Here is a 15,270-nt window from a genome sequence, read left to right as displayed (position 1 = left end):
ACACCAGAAAGTATAACATACAAATTCATTATTAATTTGAAAAGTGTCCTAAACATAAAACAAATAACACACTGTATGAAAAAGAACGGATTTCTTTTAGGAGTACCCATATTATATATTAAACAACCCCCTGCAGCAAGATTCAAAGCCAGAGTCACTTCCACTTGAGAAACCTTACAGACATTGCTGGAAATGTTCACATTGTACCATTCCCCTAAAGCTGTATCACTGTCAAGAGTCTGAAAAGAGATCAGCTTAATAAGGCATTTTCTGCACTTGCTGACCCCATGAGCACACTTGGGCAGTGGATGGGTAAGCACACCACGTGGGTCCGCCTACATCCCCCTCAGTACTAATTATAAGCTCAAGGGGACAAAATCCTTGCAAACTCTGTTTCCTACTAGCTAGGAAAAGCAGAGCTGAGTTTTAATACTAATTCACAAGGAACCGTGCCAGTAAAAACACTGACCAAATGCTGAGGTGACACTGTTTCCTCTGGAGTCATTGTGGGCCCATTTTGTACAGCAGCTAACTACAGAACAGCTGCATTTCACCCACAAGGTGGAAGGACTGAGGAAAAAAGCCCTGCTAGACTTACAGTCTCCATGCCAAGCTCCAGAGGCTATGCTGGAGCAGTCCTGGCCTCCCTGATTGCCAAGGGTGCCACTCTGATCCCCCTCACCTCTGAGTGCCAGATCAAACTGCCCTGACACTCAAGAAGCCTGAGCTCTGAAAGAACTCCACTGACAGTCAATCTCACAGCTCACTTATTGGCAGGCATTTAAAGACACAAAGTTATCTGATGTCACAGCCAGAAATACCTCCTTTGGAAAGCATTTCTCCCACAGTAATGCCAGCCCTAGACAAAACAGCCAGCTCCTAGGGACACTTTAGTAATAGTATCACATTGCTGCCTTAAAGTCAAAGAGGTTAACTGCGTAGATGACTACTCAAAAATAGGAATAGTAAAAGTAGACTGTTCTTGAAGACAGCATATGTTAAGGCCGCTAGGTCTTCTGAGCTGTGTCACTTGTCTGTCACCTCAGCAACTTGCAAAGGCTTGCGACTCAGATTGTACAACTTCAAACTACTTCAGACACAAAACCCCTAAACCTCAAACCAAAGCACCATCCTGTTCTATACTGATATGCACACAAGGCTTGGATCCAGAAGTTAGACTCCTAGTGTCAAGCACAATCCATGAAATTACTGCCTCCTGGTTTGAAAAGGAGAGAATAATCTAAATCAGACAGTGAGGAAACCACCTCACTTTGTAATTAGAAATCGTTTTAAATAACTTGCTTTTGGTTTGCATTTGTACATTTTTCTCAAGAAGAAAGGCCACTCTTAGTGTCTCTTATCAATATGACATAAAATGCTTAAATACATCTAAGTAGTTTTATAATTCCTCAGTTATTTGCATTCTTTATCCTTGCCATTTGGTTATGTTACAAAGCAGCAAGAGCCATTAAATACCTATATCTAGTTCAAAGAATACTTAGATTAAAATACATGGAGTCAAGCTTTCAAACATTTTGAGTCCCAACCAACCACTGCAAGTCAGAATGCAGAAGAAAAAGAAATACATCACACCAAGTCTGGAATTACAAACTGAGAAGTGAAAAAGAAAGAAACATTACTCATAATTACTGGATTAACATCTTATGGCAATTACATTGGAAGATTTTACAGTTATCAGGTCATTTTAAACTTAGTTTCCATTAAAGTATTCAGCTAGTGTGCTCAACAACAGCAAAAAAGAACCATAACACAACCCACTTGTTCAATTTCTTCACTGCCTATTGGACAGGACTGAAATAGAAACATGAAAGGCAACAAGGAAAATCTCATGCTGGCTATACCAGAGGTTGCTGTCAAAGGCAAATTCAACATCTCTGCAGATTTTTTCTTCTTGATATCTAGCCAGGATTTCTCAACAGTTCAGCTGTTTATTTTTTACTAATGCTTTTATACTGTTTCTATTTTTCCAGCTCTTCTACTAAAGCGATTACCAACAGTAAAAGCATGCCAAACCTCTTTTAAGATCCTAACAGCCTTGAGATTGTCAAGAAAGGGTACAGAATAGTTTTAACTATTTAAACCCTTGAAAGTTTCCTTCACTTCAGCAGTTATGCTTTGAGTACTGAATAATGCACAAGCTCTAACTACAACCCCTTGACAAGATGCATCACTAAGTGTTGACTCAAAACACGAAGGAAAAAAACGATCTGGACCAAGCAAGTGTTCAAGCTTCAGGCTGGGAAACCCAACAAATATTCTCGGTTCAGATTACTAAACAGATAATTTTGCCTAAAAATAAGGGCCATACAATTAAATAAAGTTCACCAAAAAAAAAAAAAATCACATACTAAAGATTTGGAAACATAGCTAGCTCAGGATGCCAAACCAGTGATACACAAAAAAGTTAGGGATTAAAGCATATTGTCAGCACAGCCTTGGACCAAAAACTTTGAGAAGTGCTAGGCGCAGTAAGAAGGAGGGGAGAAACAAACTCTCAGCTTGAGCAAACCACCTGTGACCATCTGACTCATAAAACAGATCCCTATTCTTGATATTCACCACCAACAAGATATATATGATGGTGTAAAGGATAAAGACAATTTGTAAGGAAGAGGGTAAAGGTCAGGATTGTTGGCAAAAATACAGAATGGTGTCTGACAGGTATCTGTGAGTTTTGATCTTTTTTCTCCGTCACTAGCATGTCACTGCAAAATCTCTAAGAAACTCTGTTAAAAGTATTGAGATCAATAATACCAACATCTCTGTTGATATAATACCAGAACAGCCACAGTAAACAAGAAAATAAAAACCCCAATATAATAAAACACAGTGATCTACAAAGAAGTAAACAAAATGCAAGACATAACAATGCTCGTACTATACAGTAACTGCATTTTATTACATGCAGAAACGTCTCCATTTCACTAAGAACATCCAACCTTCCAGCCTCCAACCATGAGCAGTTTGAGTAGGGGGACATGTTACAAAACCATCAGCAAGGCAATGTACTGCAAGCAAAAGACATGTTTATAAATTCAGATTCTACACAAATTCCTGGGAAGGTGATGCACGTTAGCAAGGCCATGACAACAAAGCAAAGGGCCAAGGCACTCATCACCATTTGTGGCTGCTTTAGCAATCCCCTTCCCATTCCCTTCCCAGTGCACAGCACTGCCCTGGTGGTGCTCAGCCATGGGAACACTCTGGTATAACCTGACAGATCTAGGAACACTGCCAGACCTGCCTTGAGCCATTGGCAATGCTCATTTTTTAACCAGATTCTCAAGTGTCACTTTCACCAGAAAATAAGGAAATCAAATCAGTAACAGCTTTTGTATGAATACCTCTTGAAGTACAAAACAAACCCACACCATCTAAAATCAAAAGCCTCATAAATGCAACACATATAAGGTACTTCTGAAGCAGCAGGGATTCTCTTGGGACCAGCAAGAAAATGCAAAGTGAAACTAAGTATCATCGCCAGATACAGCAGTATCTGTTTGTAGTTCTTTAGAGCTGGGACAGATACACTTAACAGGAGCATTCCTAAGAGCCAGCAAGAGCAAACGTTTTCAGCTTTTGAGCTTAAATTGTGCAAAAACCCTTAAAAAGAAGTATGAAGAAGAACAATGAAGCCTGCACTCAAGAAAGGGGAGAATGAGGCTGAAAGCTCGAGTCAGATGAATGGCAGAAAAGTAAGAGTGGACAACCTAACAAGGAATTGTTCACTGCAAGTATAGCGGACTCTAATCCAAATGAACACAAAAGAATCAGGATCAACAGTTAGTCAGTACAAAAGGGATAGCATTTGGAATTTCCATTGCTGAGACAAAAATGTACCAATACCATTTCTTCTCTTTCCAACCAAGGCGCAGCAGAGGATGGCCAGCAGGTTATGGCTCACACGTGAGGATTTTAAAATTCAAAAGTCCCACATTACACTGTTACATTCATAAAACCGGCATATTTAAACCTTACTAGGAAAGGTTTAAAAACACAATGTATTTCATTCCTAAGTCCATACATTAGAACAAAGGCAAGAGCAGGAGGAAGAAGGGGAATTACAAAATGGATCCTTGATGATTTAAGTGAGAAGCATGAGATGCTGTCAACCACATTTTAGTTGCTTAAAGGCTTTTGAAATTTTTCAGCTTCTGCTTATCTGGTCTCTTCAATACTGGCAGGTATGTAAACTCTTGAAGGCTGCTGAGCTGAAGAAATCTGATTTTTGGGGGGGCTTAATACTTAGAGATTAGGCAATTTGAAATGCCCAGGCCTCAAGTGCCAGCGCCTAGACCTTTCTGCAGGCACAGGGACAGGCAGCAGATCTGTCTGCAAAAGGTGTGCCCAGGTGCTGGATCTCCTGCAGCAGGTGGTAGGAAAGAGTTGGATGGCTGGTTCCAAGCACAGGCTGCAGGAGACTCACAGTCTGCAGCCAAAGAGCCAAAAAGTCCCACACCAGCACATCCAGAAGGGACAGGGGAAATAATGCTGAAGAATGGAGGCTTGCAATGGCAAGGACTGCAAGGAGGAAGAGACTTCTCCCAAAGGCTGAGGTGCCCTTGCCAGATGGCTGTGCTGCTCCGCAGACTGAAGAGGAAACACCCACCACACCAGGAAAGAGGCTGGAGATAAGGCAGCCCCATCTGTTCCCTTTGCCACCAGCAGGGGTTGGGGTGCTCAGACCATGGGGCTCGCTTGGAGAAACCTGGTCTGTGAGGGACCAGGGGTCCATCTGACAGAAAGGAAAAAGATCTTCCTTCACAGGCTTGTCTGGATGGTGAGGAGGGTTTTAAACTCAAGTTGTCAGAAGGAGCAAACCGAGGGTTGTGATCTGGAGCAGAGCCTGGTTGAGGCCTGTAGCCAGCAGTGCTTTCCAGGGGGTCAGTACTGGGTCTGGTCCTGCTGAACTTGTTAGATGACCTGGATGAAGGGACAGAGTGCATCCTCAGCAAGTGTGTGGACGATTCAAAACTGGGAGGCGTGGCTAATACATCAAGAGGTTGTGCTACAATTCAGTGAGACTTGGACAGAGAGGAACCTAATGAAATTCATCAAGAGTAAGTACAGGGTTCTACAGCTGGTGAGGAATAATCCCACACACCAGTTCAGGCTGGGGGCTGACCTGCTGGAAATCAGCTCTGTGGAGAAGGACCTGGGAGTTCCAAGGCAGAAGTTCCATGCAAGCCAGCAGTGTGTGCCCCTCTGGCCAAGAAGGTCAGTGGTATCCTGGGGTGACCTAGGAACAGTGGGCTCACTATCCAGAAGTGCTGCCCAGAGAGGCTCTGGAGTGTCCTTTTCTGTAGAAGCCCACCCAGACACAAACACATGCAGCCTGCCCTAGGTTCAGCTGGACTACATGACCTCCAGAGGTCCCTTCCAACCCAAACCATTATGCGTTCCACCAGCAGCTGGAAGCTGCAACAATTTAACTACAATCCAGTGGAAACACTGTATTGCAGGAGCCATTCATTCACACACTGATTCCTCTGCCTAATCTTCCAGCTCTTGGGATGAAAGGAAATAAAGGCATGTTGCAATTTTTCAACCATGAAACAGTTACTAAGCTCTCCATGCTGCTATAATGAATAAGTAATAGTAGAAAATACTGACAAGGACACTTAAAACACAATGAGCACCCTCTCCTGCCAAAAAAACCCAATACACAGAGGAAGAAAGAGATCATGTTCTTTGCAGACAAGCTGTAAAGAAAAAAAAGTTATAAGTTTTCAAAAATAATAATGTCTTACTATCTTCAAAATAAAAATGTTTTGCACAACTGCATCTTCTTCTTTCACCACAACAGCTGCTACAAACATACTTTAAGACTCAGCTATCCTGTGACCTATAACTGTTTTCTTCACATCAAAACTATTTCTCACATAGAAGGCATCTCAGCATGCTACCACAGAAATTCGATTACACACACCAAGTACAAAAGCAATTTTCACAATTAAACTAACAGACACCTTAGAAAGAGTACATAACCAAAAATCTCCATGAGTCAGAGCCTTTCAGGCAAAATGGAACATGGAGAGAAGAAGGAAAAAAAGCTATAACTAAGTTTTGGATAAAAGCAGCATGTCATACAAACTGCAAATGGTTGAATCATGTTACATCTACAAGTGAGTGCACTGTTTCCTAGAAAACCAGCATTTCAAAACACTGGGCTATCTTGCTCTGGATTGGACAACCCCCTTTCCACCCCAAGAAAATACTGCATTGCCCAAAGGTACCACCTATTACAAAAGAAGATTATTAAGGAAGAACATTCCAGCTGTTGAGAGGCACTGAGCAGTATTACTGAACAAAACACAAGAATCCAAGCACTCACTCAGAGTCATTAGTTAAAATCTTAACCATTGCTTGTTTACCACACACCTTATTTACAGCAGCTTTCCAGGAAAGTACTGGAAATAACATTCTGTGCAGCAGACTACTTCAAAGCAGTTCAGATCGCCTTCTGTAACGGGAAACAATGCTCTACTTTCAAGCAAAGCTTTAGGCAAACTAAAAATAAAATAGAAACTAAAAATAAGAACATTCCCCTTCACCCTTCTCTTGGTTTGCATACCAGTTTCAGTCATTTTCATAACACACCATAGCACAAAAACTAAAACACTGGTGCACAGGAGCTATGATCACTAAATACATTCTGAAGGTGTTCACTACAATGAACAATCTAAATTTTGGAGTTGTAGATCTCAGGGCCTTTACATCTTATCAAGTGCTTCTACCCTTATGTTCCATACAAACTTTGGGGTGAGACCAAAAAAAAAAAAAAAAAAAAAAAAAAAAAAAAAAAAAAAAAAAAAAAACAAAAAAACAACAACAACAACAAAAAAAACTCAAGTAATTTAATTTTCTGCAATGTTTAATAGGCCAATAGTAAGGCATTACAAATCTAAAGTTACATTGAACAAACATGTAGTGAACTTAGCTTGACTGATAAAGAACAAAAAACCAAACAAGCCTGAAATGTGACAAGGACTTATCACTAGGCCCCCAAAAATGCAGATTTTTGTCTTCTATATATAGCTTGAAATAAAGGTCTTGCTTTCCAAATGCCAGGCACCTCTTGAATGTGAGGCTACAGAAGAATCCAGAAGACACAACAGTATCACACCAAGAACACTCTGAACAAGTGTGAAAACTACCACCATAGGCTTGATATCGAGTTCCCCATAGACTTTAAGCAGGTGTTATCATATTGCACACCTTTAAGATCAGGCTTGCTGCCAGCAATTTCAGTAAGAGTACATTTTAGAGCTGTATTTATGAACAAGAGTTCATCACAACACAATGGGAACCTACCAGTTTTACTGAGACTTTCCTAACTGGGAAGCACAATGATGATGCAAGTGCATCTCATCTACACGACACCAGCACTGCAGTTGGGAGGAAAAATAAATGAAGCTCATTCTAATTGAAACAACCTCCCCCCATGACACTGATTTCAGTGAAGTATGTAATTTCAAAAAAAAAAAAATGCTAAAATGGCACAGAAAATTTTGCCCTAAAAGCTTAATTCCTTATGTGTCTTATGCAATCATGATCCTTTTCAAAGTTACAACAGCACAGAGATGAAAACCAGAGAAAAACCTTAAGACTATAAAGCAAAATGCTTTAAAGGTAGTGCTGTCAAGATTTGAACAGCAGTGAAAGCTGCTATGGGCCACTACTGCTTTTTAAACTTACCTAGATTTGTTTTCTTAATTTTTGACTCAAGTGGAGCACTAAAACAAAAATAAAGATGGCCCAAACAATTACTTGGCAGTGATTTGCAAGAAAACATGCTTCTAGCTGCAGATCTCATCAGTTCTACCAGCTTTAAACATGACAACACTCCACAAGTACATAATATATTTACTTGCAGAAGGGCTGAGCTGAAGATAAACAGCTCACTTTCAGGCAAACCAGGACTTCATTCAGATTCCTTCGTTCAGAAAAAACACTACTAACACCTCCTTCCAACTTCAATCTCTATATAAAGCACCTCCATATTCCTTTTTGGAAAACTTAAACAATACAACTGTGCAATTGCTGACTGACCTCTGTGGAATGAAATTCCACATTAAGATGTTAAGTTGAGCTCAATTCAACAGGAGAAATAGGAATTTTTGTGGAATCTTCATCCCTGCTCCAGAACCATGTGGGTCACTTCAAATGCAGGCTGCTCAGACCTCTGAAGTTTCACATGTCACAACATAACAAGGGGAAGTGCTTCTGAAATACAAACTCCTAAGTTTCATTAGCTGTAGGTAAGAAAACCAACAGCTTTGGACAAACACTTCAAAACCCCGCAAAAACTTACAGACAGGACTAGCCAGAAAGAAGCATTTCAGCGACTAGGACTACATTGTATCTCTTACAACCTTTGTTTTCAATACGCTCAAAGTGACATAGCAAGATATCAACACTGTATCTTATTTTATCCCTGGAGCAGCTTTATTCCACACAGTATGCCAAGGCCACTTGGGAAGAAGAGTTCTTTGCATGCACCCTCCATGCTGCTCACTGGGAAGTCTATTCCAGTACTCAGTCACTCTCTGGGAGGAGAACCCTTTCCTAATACTCAACCTAAACCAGCACCAGGCTTTGAGAAAAGCCCCAAACCTGTCCTTACTGGATACCCTTCCAAATTTGATGTCTGTGGCAAACATGCTCGACCACCAGTTGGACAAGTCACCCACTACACTGAGTTAATACAGATCCAGAATGTTCATTCATCTTCTTCTCAGAATTACTAACTGAAGAAACAACAGTATGCAAAGCCTTAACTGTATTTTTCCATGGAAAAAGTTGCTTGGCTTCTTTTTATGTAGCAAGATCTAGCTTTTTACTACATCTAAACCCAATTTGTATATACAAGAAGCTTTTGCCAACTGTCAGTTCGTACTTCTGAGGACTGGAGATGAACAGGGATGAACATATGACAGGACTCTGAAGCTGACCTGCAGCTTGGCAGGTTCTCTGTGTGACTCAGCTGCCCTAGTTCATCACTACACAGTGAGCAGCACCCACAAAGAGCTGGACACACCTGAACCAGAGGCTGTCACTCTGTAAATTCTCCCACAACCCAGCTCAGGACACACACCCAAACAGCTCTGTGTCAATCTGTACAGTCTACTGAAACCAGCCCAGCAGCAGCAACAGAACTTGAAAATAACGATGGGATGTCTTTCTGCAAAATTCTATAGTATCTGCATTTATCAATGTCATTAAGAACTCTTTTAAGAATATAGGACACCCAACTCGTCAAAATCTTTTATTCAACCTATTTCTTTTTGCTGACATAACACCAAAACTCACCTTCCTGTTCAACAAAGAATGAGCTCTTATTCTTCCCAATCATTCCAGAAGCAATGGTAAAAATTCACAAGCAGCCTCCCTCTTGCCCACTTTCTGCTTCTTCTCCAGGGGAAATACACCTTGGTTTTGTTTTGGGGTTTTTTTGTCCACAAGAAACAGGAGTGACAAACTTTGCCAATACTGACTACAGCCTGGCTGGTCATTCCAGGGTAGCCAGTCCACAGCACTGACACCAAAACTAACCTCTGCAAGTGGAAAAACACCCACTGGTCATTTAATGGTCCAGGCATTCTCTCGGCAAAGAGAAAACTTATTTTAGGAAAAGATCAATGCATAACAGCACAAGGTTCATAGTTCCCAGAGATTCTTGACTGCTTGCTAGTGCAAGGGATTTAGAACACCTACCTATGCAAAGTAGAATCAAATTACAGTTTAGAAAGTGAAGGCCACTTGTTTGCCCAAGTTGATTTCAAGGGGAAAACAAATAAATCTTAGGGAAACAAATCCTTTTATTGGGTCATTTTATAAGTAAAACAAACTAAAGAGCAGGCTAGGTAATCTCTTTGTTTGCACTCATCCCTTTTTGATAAATACAAATGAGCACACCAACTACTCCAGGCAACTGAAATTCATGAAGAACAGCACAAAAGAAGAAGCAAATGCAGTTCTTAAGAAACTACTGACACCAGACATGCCTCCATTCATTTATTAGAAAAGTCTCCACAGAAGTATATGCATAATCAAGACTCACCCTGCTCTGCTGGCATATTGTTAAATGAAAGAGCACAACTGCAGGCAGGTGATCTTGCTGTACTACAATTCTCCTAATTAACTGCCATTCTTCAATTTTGCAATTTTTTTCAATAATGGGGAAAATAGCGCCATTCATTTTAGGCATTCTCCATTTTCTTACTCTCTCTGACACTCTATGTTTTTGTCTCTAAAATTGAAAAGTTTGTTTTGTCATAAAGCAAAGAATTACAAAATCACTCAGCACTGTGTTTTTTCAACAGAGAGGCTTTTGTTTAATCTTACTGAGCTAGAGATGCTTTAACAAAATGCGTGTCATGAAACCAGAAAACAATGAATCTATGAGGCAGCTACGATTAACAAGGGTAAGTGGAAAAATTAATCATCCAAGACTGCAAACTCACCATGTTTGCATATGTAATAGCAGAGTAAAAGCAAATAGCTTCAACACACTAACAAAAGACATATGTAGAACACGGACAAAATTCTCCTCCCCAATCCCCACATAAGACAAGTCATGGAGGCAGTTTGTCTGCCTGCTTCCCATAGGATCATGGCTCTAGGTTTATCAAATACAGTACCAATGGCAAACCGTAACAAGGAAAAAAACCCAACCTCACTCCTTATCAAATGCTGAACCAGTGTAAGTATCCAGTCTTTTTTCCAACCGTTACAAGGAATACTTAAGAAAATACCAGGTATTCTTCTACCACAAATTAACCATCTATAATCACAAAACAGTTCCCAAGGCAACCATAATTCCCTCAACCAACGCACACCATTCCCTTCCCATTACCCTACATTCTGCTAAGTGAGTGATCGCTGCCTGAGACACCACACAAACAACTGTGTGCAGCAGATCAGGACAATGGGCAAGGTGCACAAATTAGCAACTCCTACGTGTTTAAACTGACATCTGTCAAGTGATATATATGTACATGAGAATTTTATATTACACAGTTGAGGTTTTTGGGTTTGTTTGGTTTTTTTTTTTTCTTCCATGGGAAGATTGCTTAAGCTCATGTTTCCATGGCCATGTTTATAATAGAGGTGCTAGCATGTTTCTTTTTAAGACTGGACAGAGGGAAAGAAACAACAAACCAACTAAGCTCTTGTCCACGTACCAGTTATGAGGAGATCCTTCTTCCTTTGGCAAGTTCTGAGTAATTTATGCTTCCAATATAATTTTAAAAGGAAAAGCAAAAGCTAAGACACCTTATATGTCAACAAACTGATAATTATACACTAATAAAACAAGCACCTGCTACAATTTTATAGGATTTAGTGAGAGCAATATCCTAGCAATACCTTTATTGCACTGTTATTTCAAATAGCATCATGTGCTACTTTGTGTGTACATGAGCAGCAGCATTACTTTCCCTATATGTCAATTCCCTGTGTGTATTAAGCCAGCACTACTGCTAAAGATCTCCTGTCCACCTTTGGCATCTGCCTTTTTGTTTCCATACATTTTCCCTCCTTGTGCTAGCAAACACCTGTTTAACTGCAAGAGCAGCCCAGATGAAGAGCCAGGCAGGCCACTGACACTGGTGGTCAAGCCAGGAAGAAAACTACTCCACAAGGTAGTAAGCAAATGCTGGTGAGTCAGTGTGCTGAGACAGCTCTGTTCAAAGTCTATGAGCACCAGAGCAGCACCAAGGATCACACCTGAAAGACTTTCCACAGAAACAAGAGTTTCGCCCAAAGAAGTCTACTCCTTGAGCCTGTAACAGAAACTGCTGTTACTCCAAAGGAATAAAAACACCAAAACAGTCAGTCCCTAAAGATGGGGATTCAGTGTGTACCTAGGACTCATACAAGAGATCAAAGCAGAGCCCAGCACTGAGGGGATAACCCTCATGTGGGCAGCAGCACGGCCAATGGCAGAAGGATGGCTTCTGGAAGAGGCACAAATCCAGGAGCTACCAACCCACATCCAGATCGGGAACACGGGAATCTCTCACATCATGGAGCTTTGCACCCCATGACCAACCACGGGATTATTCTGTTAGTCCCCCTCTTTCTTGTGCAAGAACATTCTTTTCCAGACTTCTGAGGTTGTCAGGTGAGCAAGCCCAGTCACAGGCTGTACTGAAAGCCACATGCTGCTTATCAGCTTTCTGAGCAACTGAGGAAACCAAACTATTGAAACACAAGGCCTGGCAAGATACAAACCTTTGAAACCAGAATTCAAGAAACATTTTCCACTTCTCTTTGGCAGCTCCTGAAAGTAAGAACAATAATAAAAAAGTCAAAGAACCCTGAGTTTATCTCCTAGGTACTTGCTATGAAGGGCTCCACCACATCCTCATGCTGCTGCAGTGTACAACCCCTGCAGGACATTAGGATGTGCTTCTCACAGCATGTGATGAAGAAAGCAAAGAAGAATACAGCACATAGAGAGAACAAAAGCACAAACACACCAGGTGACAAATAACGAACCACAGTTTGTTGCTGAAGCAGAAAACAAAACACAACCTTCCCAATCTACTTTAGTTCCCCCTGCAAACATTTTTCAAACAAGTGTGAAGCAAAAGAACCTAAGGGTTTCTGACAGTTTTTCCAAATTTAAAATAAAAGATATCGCAGTGTGTAAGTTAACAATATCTCTAAGGCTGAATTCTGACAGTACTCTTCATCATCACCCTTATTCACCTGTGGTTAGCAGATAATCCACCTGAAAGCATTTAAAACTTTTCAAGAATTCTGACTGAACTGTTCAGAGCATTCAGTTACAAACGATCTGAGGTGGACATAACCACAGTGTAAGCAAACCAAACATCAGCAGATAGTTCTTGATACATAAGCTGAACAAGCAATCCTGCAAAACGAACTGCTGAAGCTTGTCCCATCACAACAAGCATGAAGTACTTGTTTAACCCATTAGGGAAGCTGGGCTGTGTTTTCAAACACACTCTCCAAGCCAGCCTGTAGGACTGCTTGGCCTACAAAGCAATCTGGCACACATCTCTCTCGAGGTTGGTGCAGCTCTGTACGAGGCATGTGACTAACATGTAACTCAGTGACAGATATGTAAACTGGATGTCATGAGAAATAATAATTTAAAAAGAAAAAAAAAACAACAAGTCTAGTGCATTTTATTTTACGAAAAGATTCCAATCACAGAAGAAATACATTCAGGTGATAACCCACTATTCTTCTTGCCTCCAATAAGCCAAAAGCTACTGTGAAGAAGATAACCGCATACTCAAGGGTTGAGTAACCTGATTGCTATTGCAAGCTTCATATTGCAAAGGATACTTCAAATTATTTCCCTATATTCAGTATTTCCTTCAGTAACTGTTATAGATTTCAAGGAACTGTTGAGAAGGATGAAACTAATGAAAGGTGATTTAAATATCTGTCCTTTCCTCACCTGACATCTTAAGTCTGAGAGCTTTCCTCCTGATGACAGCATATTCCAGGGACAGTTTGATACGCTCTCAGTGCCACAGGGCTTTCCAGAACCCAAATCCTCAATATCAAGCATTACATAATTAGTTCATGATGTGCTTCAAAGTCAAGGCCACAAATAATTAAAAACACATTCTGGATACTGATATACCTCATAACAAGCAAGACAGTGACAAGAAAAGCTGTGACTGTCCCAAAAGATGGTCTGGCTACATTCACAGAATTGTTGAGTTTGAAAGGCACCTCTGGAGATGACCCAGTGCTACCTCACTGACAAGACAGGACCACTTGGAGCAGGTGACACAGGACCATGGTCAGGTGGGTTTCAAATGCCTCCAGAGAAGGAGACTCCACAACCTCCCTGGGCAGCCTGTTCCAGTGCCCTGCCACCCTCAACATAAAGTTCTTCCTCATGGTGAGGTGAAACTTCTTGTATTTCTGCTTATGGCCATTTATCCACATCCTGTTGCTGAGCACCACCAAGAACTCTGCCACCATCCTCTTGGCACCTGCTTTTGAGATATTTATATGCATTAATGACATCGGTCTTCTCTTCCCTAGACTAAACAAGCCCAGCTGACACAGTCTCTGTCATACGAGAGATGCTCCAGACCCCTCATCCTCTCCGTGGCCTGCACTGGACCCTCTCCGTAGCTCTTTGTTTTGCTCGTCCTGCGGAGGCCGGGAGCGGACACACTCCATGGGAGCTGGGGGCTGTCGGCAGCGGGGCAGCGCACGGCCCGGCACCGGGGGAGCCGAGGAAGCGCCGCCCCCGCTCGGCGGGGCAGAGCCGGGCCGAGCATCCCGCTGACACAGCCGGGACGCCCTCACCCACCGGGGCCGTGCCCGGGGGCGGCCCGGGCTCCTCGGACGGCGCAGCCCGGGCCCGGAGCCGCCCGGCGCGCTGTGTCCGGGCCGGGACAGCCGGGCCCCGCCGGCCCCGGGCCCGGCTCGGTGCCGCCGGCGCGGCCGCTCCCCCCGCGCCCCCCGGGCCGGCTCTCACCTCGCGGGGGCGGCCCGGGCCCCTCAGCGCCGGCGGCCGCCGCCGTATTTCGAAAGATCCGCCATTTTCAGCCCGTCACCGCCGCTCCCGCCCCCGCCGCACCTGCCCCCGCCGCCCCGCCCCGGCGCCGCCCCCGAGCCGCCAGCCCCGACCCCTTCCGCACCGGCGGACCCCGCTCCCCGGGGGAGATCGCCGCGCCGAGGGGCCGCCGTGACCCCGCCGCTCCGCCGCGGCTCCGGGCGCAGCTGACCCCGGCGGGGAGGGGACGCGCCAGGCGGGCACCCCGCGGCGGAGGGGCGGCCGGGACCCCCTGTCCGCGCCATCCCGGGGAGGCCGGCGGGGCCAGCCGGGGACCCGGCCCGCCGCGGGGAGAGCGCTCGGCGGGGCCGGGCCTGTTCTTTCCCGGCGGGAGCTGGCTGTCAGCCGTGCCCGCACCCCCTTCCCCGTCCTCCCGCCGCCGCTTTCCCGCCCCTCGCACTCACCGGGCGGGCGGGCGCTCTTCTTCTTTCTCCGCTAGCGATGCCTCTCGCCGGTGCCGGCGCCCCCCGGTGCCGCTCCCGGCGGCCGCGGCGGCGGCGGCCGCGCCCGCGCCGATCCCGCCGCCGCGTTTGTTCAAAATCACGCGCCCCGCGCCATTCCCCCGCCGCATCCCATAATACCGCGCCGCCCTGGCAACCGCCGGCGCAGCGCCCCGCGCTTCCGGGACCGCCCCGCCCCGCCGTCCGCTTCCGGGCCACGCGCGGCCGCCACCCGCGGAGGAGGCGGCGGCG

At 44.0% G+C, this 15,270-nt stretch overlaps 1 protein-coding gene across 5 annotated transcripts in view; it reads right to left on the bottom strand.

The window, feature by feature from the left end:
* The window catches only part of LIN54 (lin-54 DREAM MuvB core complex component), a 40,358-nt gene extending 25,205 nt beyond the window's left edge, over positions 1–15,153 (bottom strand). Inside the window, exon 1 of one of the 5 annotated variants that reach the window (XM_066318147.1) lies at positions 14,983–15,153. Coding sequence is in view for 2 of the 5 variants with exons in the window: in XM_066318146.1 (XP_066174243.1) it covers positions 9,334–9,376 (43 nt within the window). In the remaining 3 variants the exon portion in view is untranslated. Of the gene's footprint in view, positions 1–6,402; positions 6,800–9,333; positions 9,567–14,500; positions 14,604–14,982 lie in introns of those variants that run through there. The other 4 variants (XM_066318149.1, XM_066318146.1, XM_066318151.1 and 1 more) reach the window with 4 other exon arrangements.
* Positions 15,154–15,270: the final 117 nt, after the last annotated feature.

The sequence above is a fragment of the Sylvia atricapilla genome, chromosome 4, assembly GCF_009819655.1.
Source record: "Sylvia atricapilla isolate bSylAtr1 chromosome 4, bSylAtr1.pri, whole genome shotgun sequence".
NCBI lineage: Eukaryota > Metazoa > Chordata > Aves > Passeriformes > Sylviidae > Sylvia > Sylvia atricapilla.
This window is presented reverse-complemented; position numbering and strand designations above follow the sequence as displayed.